The sequence below is a fragment of the Odontesthes bonariensis genome, chromosome 7 (genome assembly GCF_027942865.1).
Source record: "Odontesthes bonariensis isolate fOdoBon6 chromosome 7, fOdoBon6.hap1, whole genome shotgun sequence".
Taxonomy (NCBI): Eukaryota; Metazoa; Chordata; class Actinopteri; order Atheriniformes; family Atherinopsidae; genus Odontesthes; species Odontesthes bonariensis.
The window spans coordinates 15,967,347-15,986,206 of NC_134512.1; the positions used below are offsets into that span (position 1 = coordinate 15,967,347).

Genomic DNA, 18,860 nt, shown 5'->3' on the forward strand with positions numbered 1-18,860 from the left:
CAGAAGACATGTAAACTCCAAGTATTCCAGAGGAAATTCATTACTCGGAATATTTGAGGACTGTTCCACGTGGAGTTTCCCATTCAAAGCATTGCCATAATACCAATTTATCTGCACTTCACTCACTCAGAGCAGGTGGAGTCAAAACAGCAGCACGTGACAAGGTGGGGCTTATTTTATAGAGGTGCCCTCTTACAAGTAAGCACACTCTCACAAAGGCCTGTAATAGATACAGGTCATTTCATGGTGCACATACTGAGTGGGACTTTTGGATGCACTGATTTACCAGCATGGAGCTCAATGGTTCACTGAGTGAGGATCAGGTAGGTTTCATATCAGGGATCAATAAATCATATTAAAGTAAATATACAAGGAATATAAACAGATTGTAGATCTCAGAAATTTTGTTAATTTTTTTTTCTGCAGATTGATATGATCTCTAACGCGTACATAGTGTCACTAACTCTCAGGTATTGTACTCTCATTTTACTTTCTCATTTTAAAAAATTGTATATCCGCAAATAACATTCAGAAAACGATCTTTTACAAACTTTCTTATGGTTTTATCTCTATATATTTTGAATCAGTAGCTTATTATGGCAGTTCTATGATTTCTTCAGCGAAGGTTTGCCAAACCAGCTGGGCAAGAAGCGAACATATGTTTTTCTTTTGAATTCCAGCAGAGTGCTTGAATGAAGCCACTGTGTAATATTCATAATTCGAAGTTGTGACTCACTTTCGAAAAGTTTCCCTCTGTCTCGCTCTGTGTTTTTGTTAATAAGTTCTCGATTGAAAAATACTCTATGCCTCTAGTGTCCATGGAGCCAGAGCAAGGTTAAGATTGAAAGTGAGAGCCATTTTACAGCTTTTATGCCGGTGTCACATGTCCGAGATAAACTGCTTGGCACACAGACATGTCTATCTTGTCCTCAAAAGTTCAACAATAAAAACAAAAGGCAGCTTTAGAATTGATTACATGACAGAGATGTTATGGTTTTATACTTTTCACAAGTCTTTATTTTGGATTTTGTTTTAATCTTTGGTTTCAATTTAGTTTCATTTCAGTTAGTATCCAGAGTGGTTTGCTTTATAATTTCAGTTGTTAGTGATCAGCAATGCTGCTTTTATCATAGTTTTTTTTTTTATATTACATTTATAATAAGCTTAAGGGTTGTTTCAGTGTCTATGAAGCTCAGACTATGTACAGTGGACCCAAAACTGTGACTCACAGCCCTGTAAACATAAACACAATACTTAGTGCCCTGCATTTGTGACTGAGATGACATATTTGACAAAAACTACAATGATTTTACACACCTAGTTTGAATTTTTACTTTTGTTCCTTTTAATTATAACCTTAGATCCAAGCAGCGCCTTCAGTTCAATGTTTGTTCGTCCTTTTTTTCCCTCACTTAAACTGATTTAAGTGATTTAAAGTTTAAGACAAAATTCACACATTTGTACATATTATCATATTTTGCTATATCTTCCCATTTTTTTACAGTGTAATTGGGAGTTTTTCAGTCCTGGTGGTTTCCATAGTTAGATGGAGAAATCTAAAGGAACAGGTGAGTCCAGCTGTATGCTTTACTGTATAATCAAAGTCTTTGTTAATACTCAGTTTTTGTGATGCTCTGTGTCTGAGTTCAGAAAGGGTAAGAGGTACAAAGGGTTGCGTTACACTTGCTGATTAAATGATGCATTGCACCACAAGGTACCATTCTTCATGTGTATTTGTTTGCAGGTACACCTATTGGTGCAGCTCGCTCTGGCAGATCTCTTGGCTGCTCTGATCCTGATGTCCACAAGTGTCATGAACAAAGTTAGACTTGACAGGAGCGTAATTATATGTCAATACATGCTTCCTCTATCACTGGTAAGGAACTGTTAGTATATGAGCTGCAACTCGTATCACCACAAGTAAATCATTTACAAGACTGTGTTCTCATGTCTCATAAAAAAATGTGGTTCACTGAGAAGGGGATTTTGGATAGATTTTAGAGCCACATGGAATCTGAAACTTCCCAGCTGAAGTACCTGAAGTTTCCAGAGTTAAGGATCAGATTTGCATAATTGGACAGTTTTGTTTATGTCACCTAGGACATGTAGACTCGTCAAAACCTTTTATTGCATCTATAAAGCAAATTGGTAAACAGTTTTTTTCATGTCCTCAGTTATGAAAATGATTGTTGCCCTCGTGCTGGAAGAAGAGGCTGCATGTTTTATGTAACAATTGCTTTAAGCGTTCCATTTTGAAAGTGTTGAAGTGCTTCTCCAAGTCTGGTTTGAACCCGATTGGTTTCAAAGTTTCTTGAATTCACACTTTGTTAAGAGCAGAGCAGTTGAAAGGAATGTAATGTAAGAACATTGTTGCTCAATTTTCCCCAGATTGTGGATTTCTTTCAATATGTAGAAATGGAAAATATCCATTTTCTTTTTCAAGAATTTAGATTTGATAGTAACAGCACTGTACATCTCAAATTCAGCAGCCTGGCAGTGAAAGCAACCTGAACTAGATATATGTTTCCTTGCTCTTTGACAACATTTGGCAAAGATTCCTTTTAGCTACTACTTTACATGATACTAATACTGTGCTTCACTTGTAATAAAGCAGCAGTTGCACGAACTGCTCATACAGTAGAGTATAATAGAGGGAATCTTGAGTAAGATAAGTGAAGATACACACACAATGAAGTTGACTGTAAGGGTTGTTGTTATTTGGTCAATTCAAGACCAGATCAGGGGCCAGCCTGTGTGTGTGTCTTGTATGTGGAGCAGAAGCTCCAACACATGAGACACAGTCACTGTTATTGACAGAAGTTTACCTTAAAACAGGGGTCTTCAACGTTTTTCAGGCCAGGGACCCCCAAACTGATGGAGAGTTGGAGCAGGGACCCCCCTACTATTTATTTGGCATACAATTGTGTTTTATATTTAACGGGGCCTAGTGCCGTGTATAAACATGGCTACTCTGTTATTGTACTAAGCTATTCAAATAATACACAGGTAATATATTCACGTTTTAATTTTAAACATGTGCAAGGTACAGGGTGGCTGTGCCACTGCCTTTTATAAACAAACATCTTGCATACAACACTAAGCTATTCAAATAATCCACAGTTTTTAACTTTAAACATGCATGTAGATGGGACAATGAATCCTCAAATCATCTGTGGATGCAGAGCCGCCCCACGGCATATGCCAACTATGCGGTCGCTTATGGCCCCCACGCCACCAGGGGGCCCCGAGAGCAATTTTGAATTTAATTTTGATTACAACTTTATTTTTATGTAAGCTAATGTGACTGTCATTTGATTGTATTTTGGATTTGGATTTTGAACATTTTGCACACCATTGCACATCTGAAAGAAATTAAACTATTTAACGTGTTTACTATAAATGCAGTCTCCAGTCTGCTGATGTTACTTTCAAATAGTTAAATTAATGAGCCATACTTATACATCACTCTTTATGTAGAAGTTAATGAAACCATATTTATGAGTTTGCTGACACCTGTATAATGTAAGATGATTACAAATAATGCTAATGATTGTGGGTCTGTTACACACATAACAGTGTAGCCTATGGAATAATGAGGCATCTGGAGCTGAGGTGATGGTAGGGGGGCCCCAAATGAAATTCTGCTTAAGGCCCCATAAAGGCACACGTTTGCACACAATTTGTGAGAAAAAACTGTTTGAAAAAGAAAAAAAAAAATTGAATTTTTTTTTTTTTTTTTTTTTTTTTTTTTAATTGTCTAAACAACCGAAGATTTCGCGACCCCCCTGCAGTACCTCCGCGGACCCCCTGTTGAAGACCTCTGCCTTAAAAGAATATGTCAAACTTAGGCCAAGATGGTTTGGTAAGAACCCCAGTAGCGATGTAATTGCTATTGTCACTGTAAACCTGATAAACTGGCTTCCTCGCTAGAAAAAAGATAGTTCTGGATTTCATGAAGACCCGAGGCGATGATTTTTAGTCCCACCCACCATATATGTAGAAAATGGGAGTGACGTCACTTTCTACAAAAAAAAAACAAAAAACATAATAGCTGTTATGTAATACTCACCCCAGAGTTAGAAGGCTTTCTCACTTTCTCTGCCAAGACAAATAAAAAGAAAAAATGTATTTGATAACTCTGCTGTCACGATTTTAGGATGTTAACCTTAACATTTCTGACAGAAGGTCAATGGAAAATTAGACTTTATCAAGAATTAGAAGAAAACAATCATTCAACAAAGGAAATCCCAGATTCAAAATGTTGATAGTTTTGGCTTCTAATGGGGACTTAGAAACTCATGAGAGTTTCTATCTAATTTCACCAGTTATGTATTGTTGTAAGCGGCACCTCTTTTTGTGACAGGACACCATGTGTGCTCTTGAGTTTATGCTGAGCTCTGTCCATTCCCTGTCACGTTTACATCATGGTGACTGCACCTATATTTTATATACAGTCTGTGGACATAATAAAGTGACGGTACAAAATTCACTGTTTATATTGTAGCACTCCAAAGATTGTGGTTAGGTGCTGGTCATTGGGAACAAATCAATAAAAAAAAAAGTTTTCTTTTAATAAAACTCCCTGTTGCAACATGCTTTCTTTTTGTTTAAGTCTAGCTTTTAAAAAGAAAAAATGATGGTATGGGAATTTTCTTTGTACATTGCTGCAAGTTTTATTTTCTTTCCACATGAGCAGCTTATCTAAATCAAACAATAAAAAAGTTCTTGCAAAGAATCATAAAGACTGTCCTCTTAGAACTACATGTCTGAACTTACTATGAACTTCTCAGCTCACCGCAAACCTTAAATTAACCCTTTAAATGAAGTGTTCTTTAGTAGAAATAGAAATAGAATAGAATAGAAAAATACTTTAATCATTCCCCAATGGGGGGAATTCAAAAGAGTAGTAGCTAAATGAAAGCACAGTCGATCAGCTATGATTGATTTACTTTAATGATGCAAATGGTCACATTGTAAATCATTCTCTGTGTGTGTGTCCTTTTCCAGACATTTTACTTTATATCATTTTTGTTGGTGGTTGTTTATGCCTGGAAGTCAAAGACTGCTATCCAAGGATGGAGGGAAAGAGCAGCAGATGATGAGGATGGACAGGTGAGACAGCACTAATTTGTAGATTATTAGCAATTAGGTCAAAGACTGATTGTAAATGTATGCTTTTTTCTATCTGTCTCGGTTTACAGAGTCAATGTGGAAGGAAAATAGTAGCGTTACGTGTATATGGCATTGTTTGGTGAGTTTGTGAACCTAATATTTCATACTAAATCATTAATTAACCAAGGAGCCTCCAAGGAGCCTGTCATTTTTCATCTGTCCCTCTCCCTTTATCACAGGCTCATCCCACTGGCAATGTACTTAACCTATGTGCTCACTCCTTTCATGACAACTGCCTCGGTGAATCCAACAAGTGACAGGCCACTGAGGAACATTAAACAGAATGATAGCACTTATTGCACCAGGTGAGAACAGGCCACAATAAATTTTCCTTTAACCCCCTCCTCGGTAAATCAAAGGTATCACAGTTATAAAACAGCCTTAAAAAAAAAAACCTTATCCCTTTGATTTTTCTTTTTCACAGCTGTATTTTGTTCTTGCACGTCTGGAGGGATTCCTGCCCAGATACTGTGAGTCTCATGACATTTGCTTTCATCCAGACTCGTGCATATTTTAATTTTATTTAGTTTTATTTCACAGAATTGCATGACTATTTCCATGACTGCACCCAGTGGCACTGTTAGATTTAAAGATTCAAACCACATCATAACCTTTCGTCAGTAAAAGAATACAGTTTGATGCTAATGAGCGTGTTTGACTTTTCTATCTTTTTCTTTTTTTTTTCCTTTCAGGAGATAATCCACGACACTTTCATCAGAGTTTTTCTTTTCTTAGTGGTGATACCAGTGACGTTGTCTTGCTCCGTGAGTTACAAAAAAAAATCGCATTGTTCCAACAATAACATAGATCATTTTCATATTCAGTCTATAGTGTCTAAAGACACGGATAGTTTTCTTGCATATCAGTCAGCAGTGCAATTATTAATTTTTGTTCCAGGTTATTTACCACAAGGTTGGGAAGTGGTATGCAAGGCATGAGCACGACTGGCTTTTTCCTGTGGAGGGAGACGGACGTTCAAGAAAGCGACTGAAAAGCGGGATTTCAGCGGCACGGAATATGGTGTTGGTCATCTTAATCTGTTGGATACCAGGTATTCACACACATGATCACGCTTACGTTGAAAAGTAACTGGCTTTAAATCGGCATGAAATTGATGTCGCTTGCTTCTTTCTCTTGCAGCTCTTGTTCTCATTTTGCTATCTACCCTCATGATATGGACAAATATCGAGCAACATAGTTTATTTGGTCTTTATATGATCCAGGTATGTTTCAGAAGAGCAAGACCTGATATGAAAAAAATTCAAATAAAGTGGTTGAAGTTTACACTGTCACTTTTGTTGATTTATTTCAGGCTGCTACTGTGTCTCTCCAAGGTTTCCTGAACAGTATGGTTTATGCCTGGAAAAGACCCAACTTCACAGAGGCTGTTCTCGGGGAGAACACACCCCTGGTGGAACACAACAGCATGGCCTTCTTTGATGAATCCTTAAGGAACTCTCTCTAATTGTTGATGTGCACTGGATAATGAATGTGTTGCAACCTACAGTACAGGCCTTAAGAGGAGAAAATTCACACCTTCATTACAGTTGGGACTGAAACACAAACTGTTCTCATTTGTGCAATGAAGATGGAAGAAACAGGACGAAAAGATGAAGGAGACATAAAGACTATTCAAAGGAGCAATAACTAAAATAGTTTTTTAGTTTTTATTCTATTGCAGCTGCTGTGGATTTTGCTACTTATTAAGCAAAGTCATAATGGTATATAGTAGCATATGTTGGAGTAAATCGGGGCTTTAATGAGTTCTGGATAAATTATACAACTGTATTCTATTTATGAAATTGCCGTTATTGTACTGTTTTATCAAATATTTTGACGACATTCGAGAATATTAATGTCTTATTCGTATGTGCGATTTCTAATTTATTTGTTATGATCATTTTTGTGTTTTTTAACCAGCCATTGTATTACTGACTTGTTATGACACTGTTACTCATTTGTCTGTGGTTAAAGACAAAAGTGACATAAATCCTAACAGCGTTGCATTCTTTACAATCACGCATAGATAATTTCAGAAGCACGCGCTCCATAATTATGCTGATTTTATAGAGTTCAGTGTTTGGATTCCATAGGGGTTGGAGCACTGAGGAATGCTGAGTTGTTGCACAAAAGAAAAAGAATGTGCTGTCTGCTTTGTCATGTCTGTGCGCAACCACAACTGTTAATATTTCTCGTAAAAAAATCACATGTGTGCAACAGAGGTCACATAAAAGGCACGTGTGATATATTAGTGTTCACGCACACACAGGGGCAAGCTCAACACACCCTTATATTACATGTAAAATCCTACACAGCACAGATTTAGTGATAATTAATAACTGTAATAATTTAACCGACATAAGCCCCAGTTAGCAGTACTGAATTATCATCACAGCCTCAGATCCAGTGTGCATTTTCCAATTTAATACAGCACATATAATTAGATAAACATCATTATATTTTCAGGAACCTATTTGGTGTAACACCCTTACCCTAATCTAATCTAGCAGAGTGTTCATAGGATGTGATGGCTTTGTTTTTGTTCCTAGACAATATTTTAGTTGTGGGACTTTGATACACACAGCACAGTGCTTGCAAAATTATAAAAAAAAAAGAAAGAAAATTAAAAATGGATGCCACCAATTACTTTAAGAAATAACAACACAGACCCAGATAAGGAGGGCATTAATCAGAGAGGCAACAGAGGGACCAAAGGTATCCTTAGGGAGGCTGGAAAGCTCCACAGAGGAGACCGGTTTATCTGTCAATAGGATCACTTTAAGCTGTACACTCCACAGAGCTGGGATTTATAGAAGAGTGGCCAGGAAAAAGACATTGCTTAGAGAAAAGTTATCTAAAATGAATGTGGGAGACTCCCTACCATATGGAAGAAGGTCTTCTGGTCAGATGATAGATCTTAAAAAAGAATATTAAAAAAGTGTCGGAATGACCAAGTCAAAGCGAACTCAATCCAATCCTTTAACATGACTTAAATATCGCGGAACACCAGCCGCACCCAAGTTTTGCTTTGAGGAATGGGCACAAATCCCAGTGGCTTGATGTGCCGAGCTCTAAAGGTGCAAAGGGTGGCTCTATAAAAATACTTACTCTGGCGATGAATACATATGTAGGCTCGGATCTTGTTTTGTTTTTCACATAAAACCACCCAAAAATAATACATTACAGGCTGTGACCCAAAAAAACAGGAAAAATGTTAAGCAGGGTAAATACTTTTGTAAGCCACAGTATCTCCCATTCATGAATTTGTTCCAGTTATTCTAATTTTGCACACACAAGGTGACTTCTGTCAAGTTGTACGCTCCTAAGGTTGGTAAATCAAGTGGGTTAAAACATGATCACTACCAGGGTGAGACAACTTTGTTAGATGTAAAAAAAAATTAGGTTTTTCTATTTTCTAAAAGATACATTTGAGAATTATGTTAAAATCTTTGCCATTAATAGAATGTAAGGCTGATTCTATTGATTTCAAATAAAAAGAACAAAGCAATAGAAGGTGCAGTTATAGAAGGTGTCTGTGAGCTTAATGAAGAATATCATTAAAGGCTTGTAATAATTAAAAAATTGCATAATTGCATTAGATAAGAAATCCGTCATCCATTCATCCTCATGGCACGAGGAGTCTCTCGGCCCACCAGCTTACCAAGACACTTTATGCCGAATTTTCCTTTAATTCATCACTCATCCAAAGATTTACTTGTCTGGAAAAATGAATGGATTGAATTTCGTTCTCAAATGGTAAATTCAGTTTAGTGAAGAATAAAGAACTCCTTGGAAGACATGCGGTGTTCTTATCGTAGATCCAAATTGCTGAGTCATTGTACAGTAATAAAAGGCTGTGCAGCACGTTGACCTGATTGCTCTCTCCTTGGAGCCATCCATTATTTGGAGTGTCCCAGATACTACCTATTTGTGGAGACAGGGATAAAAACAAAAACTGTGTACCGTGGCATCTGATAAATACCATCTCACACAACTCCTGGAGGCATTCGGCCAGCAATGTACAAATTCATAACATATAACTATTTACACTTTTTATCTTATCATCTGTTCGGTAATAGTTTCTCTTTATCGGTCATGTAAGCAGCCACTCAAAGCCAACTTTTTTGTTGCAGTCTTTATTAATGGGCATATCAGACTTAAGGTAAAAGAAAAACAAATGCATGGCATGTCTAAGTGGCATAACCAGCCAAAGCAAAGCTCCTAAAAGTGCATTGTTGCTCCATTAATTATTTGCCCAGTGAATTTGCTGAATGCGATAAATGAACCAAACAGCTTCGCTGACTAAACGCCAAGACTTTCTAAATACAGTCTGTGCTCAAGCTTCAGGGCAAAAAAAGGAAGTAGTTCTGAGACAATGCTGCATGTCCTGAATACAACACAGGAGCAATTTGCAGATGGTTATATCATCACTGATATTAAACATGTTAGATAAAAGTTCTGTTTTTATACTTTTACATCTGTAAATTGAAATTTTACCAGGGCAACTTAAATGGGACGTCTGGGTTTCTCTGCTCAAGCTGCTGCCCCCGCGACCCGATCCCCGGACAAGCGGAAGATGATGGATGGATGGATGGATGGAACTTAAATAATCTGTACACCATTGTATGTTGGCTATTTTCCATTAGTAAGTTGACATCAGATAACCTGTTAGACAATTTATGACTGCTGTACAAAACGAAAATGAAACTTGAAGTTTATAGTGTTTTCCAGCGGGTCAAACAGCACCACATTATGAGAGAGGGAAATTCCAGCCAGCATACCAGTGAGACACGCCTGTCAGAAGAGATCAACACTCTCTTCCCTCCTGGGAGGTTAAAACTGGCTCTAAATCATTGGCAATATGAAACTTCTCAAGTGTACGGAATCTAGTTGTCAGTGTTGAATGCATTCATTAATGGGTCAAACAAAAACTGAAAGATAAGTTTTTCACTAAAATCCCATTTCCTTTTGAAACATTTTACGCACCAAAAAAATTGAATCAAACATAGCTCAACAAAATCGTTCTGCTTTATATTAAAAGGTATTCAACGAAACACAAAACAACAATACAAATCATCATCAGATGTCTTTACTTCTTCATTTTTATCATAAATGTGATAACAGCTCCCTGGTGGCCGTTTCAGTGTCTGAACAAATTTGGCAGTGCTCGAGTATCTTGAGTTCCTTCAAGTTCCCGGAGGCATGAACACTATTAAACCCATGATTTTTTTTAACCTTACTGAGAACCAGGCAGGTGAAAAGAATGGCAAAAAACAAGTGATTCTAAATCAAATCAAATCAAATCAAATCAAATTTATTTATATAGCACATTTCATTCTACTGTTATCTTCTTCATTCATGTTTTGTCCCAAAGTTGCTGATGTGTATACTGTGGCAACCTCGCCATTTATTTTCAAAAGTCCATGGACAAGGATCTTTGTTGAGCCATATCAAATTTGCCTCTTTGACCTCCTGCTCTTCGCACATACAGGTCATACCTTCCGTCTTCTTCCTCTTCTTCGTCCTCTTCCATAACTCTGTCCTGACACCACAGCACTCTATCCCCCATACTGGGATGCTCCAGCATTCTGCTTTGTTTCACACTAGGCCAGCTTGTCTTACGCAAACTGCTATTCAGGTCTCTAAAGGGAGGCAAGTTGGTCTGGCAGTCCCCTCCAAAAGGAGGAAGCTCCATGGATCCCTTTCCCAGGACATACGCATTGTGACTAGTTTTGATGGAGTTGACAGAGGGGAAAGAGCCGCAGTGGTGTTCATGAACGCAGCGTGAACCTGAGGAAGATCTCCGAAGCGTCTGTAGAGAATAGAGTTCCTCTGATAACTCTCTGAGGTCCCCAGATATTTCCTAGAAAGAACAATATTTTTATGTATGCCATTCTAACATAAGGAAGGCATGAAGAGATATATATGTATCAAAGTAATCAAGTTAACCTTGTCTCTGAGAGCCAAGAGCTCATAGTGTGGGGGGTCAAACACACTCTGGAGGTCAGCATGTTGTTTGTTCTTACGCATAACCTTCAAAATATGATCAAACACAATATATGAATTAACAATTTGATCAAAAATATGTGGCATGATATGTTTGCTAGTAACTTGTTTTAGTTACCTTTTTACGTGGCTGTTTGACTTCTACCAAAATGGAGAAAATGAGGAGTAACAGCACCACCCCAGTGGACACACAGATTATTGTTCCCTGAGTCTTTGTGATTTGGAAAAAAAGACCTTTGTTCTTTTTCTCTACATGATGGACATGAAGAGATTGATAAAAATGCGTCAACATATCATGTCATCTCAGCAGTTGTGATGCATCAATCATTTACTTGTTGCCACCCTCATCAGGATGGTTTGTACAGGCAGCTGACAGGAACAATTCAAAGCCTTTACTTGAAGCTAAAGCAATGACACACCGCCATTCCAGCACCTGAGGCGCTCAAATTCCACTCATGAGCCAAAAAGATTATATAATCTGTTACATACAAACATTTCAGGATAATATGTTTGAGACTTTCCAACTAAGAAGAAATCACGACTGTTCAAAATGTACCGATATTTACTGTTCTGTAGTTTTAGATAAAAAAAAAACCCTGAAAAGTAGTCAAGTGTCTTTGTGCAAATATTTGATAGAAGTACAGACATGGGTCCTCAAGGAGGCTCAATGTGACACATTGACATCGACAGTAAACATGACATGCATAATTTTACACAGCACGAGACAACTCTTTGTGACACAGCGAAGCACACCGGATCAAAGTGAGTGTTTCTGCCAGACTGTTCTGGCAGAGCTGGGGTACCTTTGCAGTTGCTTTCGTCCCAGGGGAAGACGCAGTTTTGTACGCCGTTGCAAACCAGAGAATTATTGATGCACATGTTACTGTGGCAAAAGAACGCACTGCCCATACAGGGAGCTAAAACACAAAGACAGGTGTGCTCTATGTGAGGTATGCAGACAAGCTGGCGAAGCAACATAAGCCATACCAGGAAGAGGCAATTTGTTTATCAAATGTAGAATTAAGCCAGAATTGTGTAACAGGGAACAACTTATAAATCATAAATGTGGTTATTAATGAATAGATGTGCTTATTTTTGCTAATTTAGTATTTGCAGTCATTATTTAACTGAACTGTGACAACTTCACTCCAATATGCAGCTGCAGTGTTGGACAGCAACCACATACTGTTTTTGTCACAGCTGCAGAAACTAAACAGAAAATTTGTAAAAAGGCACAGTTGCAGACGCAAGCAATGATCTGAAGGAGAAACTCACGGTCGGAGAAAATAGTGAACAGCATCCGGAAACGACTGAGACGGCTTGCCTCATCAGCCCACATCCTCACAACTCCGAAATTGGTGTCCAGCATGATATCATTTGCAACCGTACTACAAAACTTGGCCTGCAACAAACCACAGAGCATTTTCTTTGACATTTGCATATCTGTTGTCTCACTGAGATCAGGATCTGTAGGACAACTATTCTTCATAAATGTGTATAAACAATGACAATAAAAAAGAGGCATGTATGGCAGAGAAATAAACATGAGTCATGTAATGGAACAGAGGAGATGAAAACCCAGAACTAATAATATATTGAGAAGTACTGCACTGCACAATAACACGACAGGGGACTGTGAGGGGACTTACATGTGTTAGACATAATATTACCTTTAGGTCTTCAATGGCACTACTGCCATCATAAACAGCCACAAAGTTCTTCTTGCATTCGTTTGAGTTTTCCATCTGGTATTCAAGGAATCTCAAGTAAATCTGGAATGATTTACAAGAAAGACAAATCCCTGCATGACTTATCCAGTTTGCTGCACTATCAATATTAATTCACATGTGGCATCTCAAGCTGTAAATGTCCTCTCGGGGAATTGGATTGGATTGTACTTTATTTATCCCACAACGGGGAAATTCACTTGTCACAGCAGCAACACAGCAGCAACAACAGACATGAAACAAGAAATTTAAAAAAAGAGAAAAAAAAAAATTTAAAAAGAGAAAAAGCAAGTACTAAAAAGTAAAGTCACCAAAAAGTAAAGTGATCTAGTATAAATAATATTGCACATTGTGAATTTGAAATGAATTAAATATAAATAATATGGATAAAGAAAAATCTCTATATGATTGTCATGGGAAAGGCAACAACACGATCAGTGGGTGCATGTGTTGAAAAGTCTGACAGCTGCCGGGATGAAAGACCTGCGGAACCTCTCCTTCTTGCACCGTGGGTGTAAAAGTCTGCTGCTGAAGGAGCTGTACAGGAACCCCCACAGTGTCATGGAGGGGGTGAGAGGAGTTGTCCATGATAGATGTCAAGTCATCTCTGTCTCTGTCCGTACTGCCCCCTCTCCAGCAGACCACAGCATAGAAAATTGCTGAAGAACACGAATGTTCGTGTGGACTTTGGATTTTTGTGATATGAAATTGAAATCTACTTGCTTTGTCTCTATTTTAACACAGGATATGGAAAGCAATGCATCCCATCAGATGTGAAAGTGGATGAAGAAAATGTAAGATGCAAAACGGGCATCTCATCATTCAAACATCACAAGAATCCCACCCCCTTCCTAAACTTAACGTTACTTCTCTTTACTATCTTTCTCTAATTATCCTTAATGCTTTTTCATTACATAAGCAACCGGTTGCCAAAGATCTTTTTAAGGTGGAAGGACACGCTTATACATGAGATAACTGACAAAATCCTAACATGTCAGGTGCTGTACCCTTGTCTTTGCTGGGGCTCGTATAGTCCAGATGCAGTCCACCGCCTGCCCTGTCTTCACTTTGTTCTCCTCCTCCACCTGACCGGAGCGAATCAGGCCGTCATCCCCCAACAGGTCAAACTGACAATCTGAACCACAGACAAAAAAAAATAACAAAACCACAAAACTAGGGTTAGGTGATGTGGCTAAACTGCTATGACTTTGCTTCACATTTGTATCTAAAAACATACACCTAAAGCTGTTTGAATAGACATGTGGTTGCACTACCTGGGATGGGATTTAAAAGTCCTCCTGTGTGTAGATGAAATTCAGGGTCTTTGGAGGAAATTATAGACACAGACACATGATCAGGCAGCCCACAGGTATTCAATAAGCTGAAAGGCATTCGGATTGAGCATTATTCAAACACTGGATGAGCTTTCAGTGATAGCGAAGGTGGTAAAGTAAGAACATTTACACACAAAGACGGATGAACCGTTCCTGTGCATTTTAATCACCTGCTGTAAATTTGTACTGGACATGGAAGCCGCTCCCCTCCAGCTCTTCATCACTGTAGAAGCGGATCCACAAAAAGCGCCCGTTGGAGAGGACGAGGCCAGGACTGTCTGTGCCACAGTAGCGACTGATTAGCGGCGAGAAACTGAAGGGGCCATCCCTCACTTCAATGTGGTCGAAACGACACTCAAATGATGATTCAATGCGGAAGACTTTGTTAAACTGCAGCTCTATCCTCTGACGGGGCAGGGCTGTGGAAAGACTGGCAGTGTGTCACTTCCACTGGCACAGAGGCAGTTTTGGGACATAGACAACGGACGGTGCAGGGAAAGTGATATTTGCAAACTTCATATAATTCTGTGTGGGTGTATTTATTGTTTAGAACTGTGGGTGGGGCTGTTTAGTAGTCCCCAGTGCCTTTGAAAAGGAAAAGTTTGAATCATTGTTTGGCTGGCAAGATAATGAGATGTAGATTTTTTTTAAATTTAGCTTCTTCTGGCATGTTTGTCATTTACAATAATGGGAGAAAATGTTTAGTATCGCACTCAACAGGCCAGGCAGATGTTGGCTGCAACTGTGTGCACATTTTTTTTTAAATAACACTAAAAAGTGACCAAAAACTGACCCATTTCAGTCTTAAAATCTGTAACGTTTTCAAAAAAGTAGAAATAGAAGCGATACGTTTTTCCAAGGAGTGAAAGGATCAGGCTCAGGTGCCTGTCATTTGTTACCTTCCAGCACGTACAGGCACTCGTTGTTAGGAGGGTACGTATTTGGGTAGTTTGGGGAGCTGAAGCTACCACCGTCTGTTTTCCGAACCCAGGTTCCACAGTGACGAGCATCCTGCGACTTCTCAGAGGGTTTATCTCCTTTTGATCCTGCACCTCCATCTGCATGGCACATGGCCGTTTTATTAGATGTACAATTTTTTTTGACAGCTAACATACAGCAAAAACAGCAAATTGTGAACAAATCTTGAATTAAAAGGAACTTATGGAATTTATGTGGTTCTAGTAGATATAACCTTACCTTTAATCTTTTGGGCAAGAGAAAATCCCTCCTCAGAGAACAGAAGAAATATCCAGACTGTACAGGAAGCCATCAGGTAGTAATACAACAATGAGGAGGAGTAAATTCAAGGAATAAAAATACGACAGGAAGAGCTTAGCTGGATTTGTTTGTTCATGTATGAAATCACAGTGAATCATCTTCATGCACATAACAGGTTAAAGGTGAAGAGTTTGAAGGGGGACATGCAGGGAGAGATCAAGTTGTTTCTTCCATCTGTTTACTTTCCATTTAAATGCATTTCTTACTCCTACTCTTATTTTACTGCCACTTCTGTCTCAGGGCTTATATAAGTAGTGGAACTTCTGATTGTCTGCTGTCTGCCCCAGTGCTGTGCAAAGACATCTAATGGTTGACTATATGTGATCATCACAGCTCAGAACCTAACAGGGGAACAATTTAAATCCAATTATTGATATTGGTCTTGCCAACATGCTTCTATTGGTTTCTGCATCCTTGTTGATACACAAACACTTTATTCTCTACTACAATGAGTTCAAATGTTAAAATAAGCTCATAATATGGCAGTAAATCAGAGCTATATTCCATTGGAATGACTTCTGTTAATGAACTGATTGAGCAATGAGGGTTCTAAGCTCTGTGACCCCACAAACTTTATGTTTAAGTTTTGATTTTAAAGTTAAATCTCATAATTAAACATCCACAGAGGTCATGTTCAGTGTGTGAAGGAGGGACTGAGGCAGTGACAGCAGCAACCCAAATCATGCCCCTGTCCAGACGTTGAGCCCCCACACAAACAGATTAAAAAAAAAAAGAATAAATAAACGGGAAAACATATTTCTCGTGGGGTCTTTTTGCGAATTTTCCTTTTCCTTTTGCCACCGTCAAACGCGGAGGGCCGGGAAAGAGCCGTCACTTCAGCACCAGGTCTAATACATCAGGAGAACTTTAAAAGCGCCTCCAGGAAAATAAAATACAAGACGTCCTGCAACCCGTTCATTTTTTTGTTTTCTTCTGCAAAATGCAAACTCAAAATGTAAGTTTGTGTAACACGAGGACGTCTAAAGGATGAGACTACCCCCCGCCCCCGTCTCCCTTCCATCTCCCACATTCCCTCCCTCAGGCAAACCCAACATAATGCATGAGCTTACTCACCTGCGTGCATCCTTTCAGCTGGAATCTGAGTTTAGTTTTCCATCAAACCGCGTGTCACTCACATCCTGGTCTGAATCAGTTAGCACATGTCTAAACTCGGATTCACACAATGCAACTTTCACCTTTTCATCCTAATCTCACTGCTCCACACGAGAAACGCTTCTGCTGCAAAGATCATAATCACTATCGGTTTTGCCCCCCATTTTTTTATTGTGTTTTTTTCCCAGGATAAACACGCCGCTCCCACAGAGCTCAGAGTGCGTAAGGCTGAGCTTCCTCCTCTTAAATGAACGGATGATCCGTGTGCGGTTTGAGGATTGAGCTGAGTTGGCGCTTGATGAGAGTAAAGCTGATTGCGCATGTGGATCCTGATTGAGGATGGGTGATTCAATAACCCTCCCATATGCTGTTTGACATATGAGGAATTAAACAGGGAATTCCCTTTTTTTTAGTATAATTATCTTTTTTATTTATTTTTCTTATTTATTTATTTACTTTGCTGATTCAGGTTAAGTGATCAAAAGGCAAATATACTCTAACCCTGTCCTCTCTGTGTCTATGTTGCTCACGCACAAACAACACACGCAGCATTTCTGTGCAAAAACACTCACTGGCTGTGAGTCTGCTGCCTATTTCTATGCAGAGCAGACAGCATGGACCATTCCCCGTCGATTCCCTTTATTGCACGTGTCCTCCAAGGTCTCCAAAATCTGAAAAGGCAAACGAGTTGGAAAAAGATTTGAAAAAGTCTGGCATTACATTGAAGGATATTTTCATTTTAATGTAATACCTATCAACAACTAAATCTGCCACCATGTCCTGGCAGATTTGTATCTTTGAAGATGACTCTGATTGTTTTGAATAAGCACCTTTGGTTTCAGACTGGGACAGTGTAACCGAGCTCATTTAACTTTGGTGAAAATGATTAGTAACTGACACATATGTAGTAATTATTTTATTTCAAGCACATCCTATAAAGCAGCACAGCTCCTGAGAATGTGTTATTGTTGTACATGTACTCGTCGTTTTTCAGGCTGAATGATATTTCATCATAAGCTGACCATAATCACTTCCTGATCTCATCTTGAAAGGCTGGAACAGCTCCTCGTGAACCAAGTTTTTGCCAACATCTGTCCACAACAACGTTTCATCCTAAACTTTTAAGTCGATTTTGGACAAGAACAAAGCTCACAAAAGATGAGATGAGCTCGTCTCCTAAGGCATTAAGTTAAAGATTAGATTTTTTTCATTTTAAGCTATATTTGTCACTTTATGATTTCTTTTATTATGATTTTTATTATTATTATTATCGGTAGCTATAGTTGTAGTGGGAGTATTTGAGCTGTCAGAAAACTTCTAACAAGTTGTTAGGACCTTAATTAGCTGTAGAAACCTTAAGGCTGAATAATAATTCATCATAACATGACCATATGTTAAAGCCTAGTTTGCAAAGTTATTATAATCAGATTATTTTCAAATTGTATTCTAATTAAAAGTACAGTATTTCCATTTGAAATTTAAACATATTATAGAGTGAACGTGTTGTCTCAAACTTGCACAAATCGTGTAGTTTAGGAGTGTGTTTGGTCTGTAAAGTGCTGTGTGAGGCTGTGTTTTTTACTGTCGACATTTTGAGCCACACCTTCACTGCTCATCGAGGGTATTCAAATCTGCATCTGTTGCTATAGTAACAGGGCTGGTGTCTTAAATGTGTCCTCTGAGGTTATCCGAGATCGAGAAAGCATAGGTTTTTGGGGCAAAAGATGTGTCAGTGCTGTGGAGAAAGCTTTGTGTCGTGGTAATTTAAAGCCAGTGAAAGTACTGCTCTGTCTTTTAATCCTCCGCGAGGTACTGTAATGGTGGTACACTTTTGGTATTCCTGAGGGAAGTGCTGTACATTTTTTGATCTTTTCATTGAAAAGCAATCAAAAAAAAGGCTGCTTGAAAGAGAGTAATTTGTATTAACAGACAGGTCTTCACTGAAAACAAGGTGCAGTGTTATTCTCTGTACATTTTACACAAAACTTTGTAGGAAGCCATTTTTATTTATTTTGGCAACACAATTACGTCCTGATCTCGGTTTGAAACGTCTCCTAATGAACCTAGTTTTTGCCAACATGTGTCCCCAATAAAGATGTTTCATTCTAAACTTTTAAGTAATTTGTGACAAGCGCAGGGCATACAATAGATATTTACATGAACTGAAGATGAGTTTGTCTTCTAAGGCATTAGGTTAACTTAAAACCTTCTTTTAAAAAAGTCCCTCACT

General features: G+C 38.5%; 2 protein-coding genes across 3 annotated transcripts; one reads left to right on the forward strand and one right to left on the reverse strand.

The window, feature by feature from the left end:
* Positions 1-232: 232 nt before the first annotated feature.
* LOC142384665 (uncharacterized) lies at positions 233-7,262 on the forward strand. Of its 2 annotated transcripts, none has more exons than XM_075470963.1 (12): positions 233-323; positions 427-470; positions 1,505-1,568; positions 1,745-1,876; positions 5,008-5,112; positions 5,202-5,251; positions 5,352-5,477; positions 5,597-5,642; positions 5,865-5,936; positions 6,070-6,223; positions 6,313-6,395; positions 6,485-7,262. In XM_075470963.1, exons 1-12 carry the CDS (start codon positions 291-293, stop codon positions 6,635-6,637), a joined length of 1,062 nt encoding a protein of 353 aa, XP_075327078.1. In that variant the 5' UTR covers positions 233-290; the 3' UTR covers positions 6,638-7,262. The 2 variants fall into 2 exon arrangements, with proteins under 2 accessions (XP_075327078.1, XP_075327079.1); XM_075470964.1 differs by having other exon boundaries at positions 6,507-6,567.
* A 2,135-nt stretch (positions 7,263-9,397) lies between these two features.
* Positions 9,398-15,509, reverse strand: neto2b (neuropilin (NRP) and tolloid (TLL)-like 2b). Its single transcript, XM_075471162.1, has 11 exons — positions 15,437-15,509; positions 15,139-15,297; positions 14,410-14,658; positions 14,180-14,227; positions 13,913-14,040; positions 12,849-12,950; positions 12,454-12,580; positions 11,982-12,095; positions 11,297-11,427; positions 11,122-11,205; positions 9,398-11,035 (listed from the first exon to the last, which is right to left on the reverse strand). Exons 1-11 carry the CDS (start codon positions 15,507-15,509, stop codon positions 10,586-10,588), a joined length of 1,665 nt encoding a protein of 554 aa, XP_075327277.1. The 3' UTR covers positions 9,398-10,585.
* Between the last annotated feature and the right edge of the window lie 3,351 nt (positions 15,510-18,860).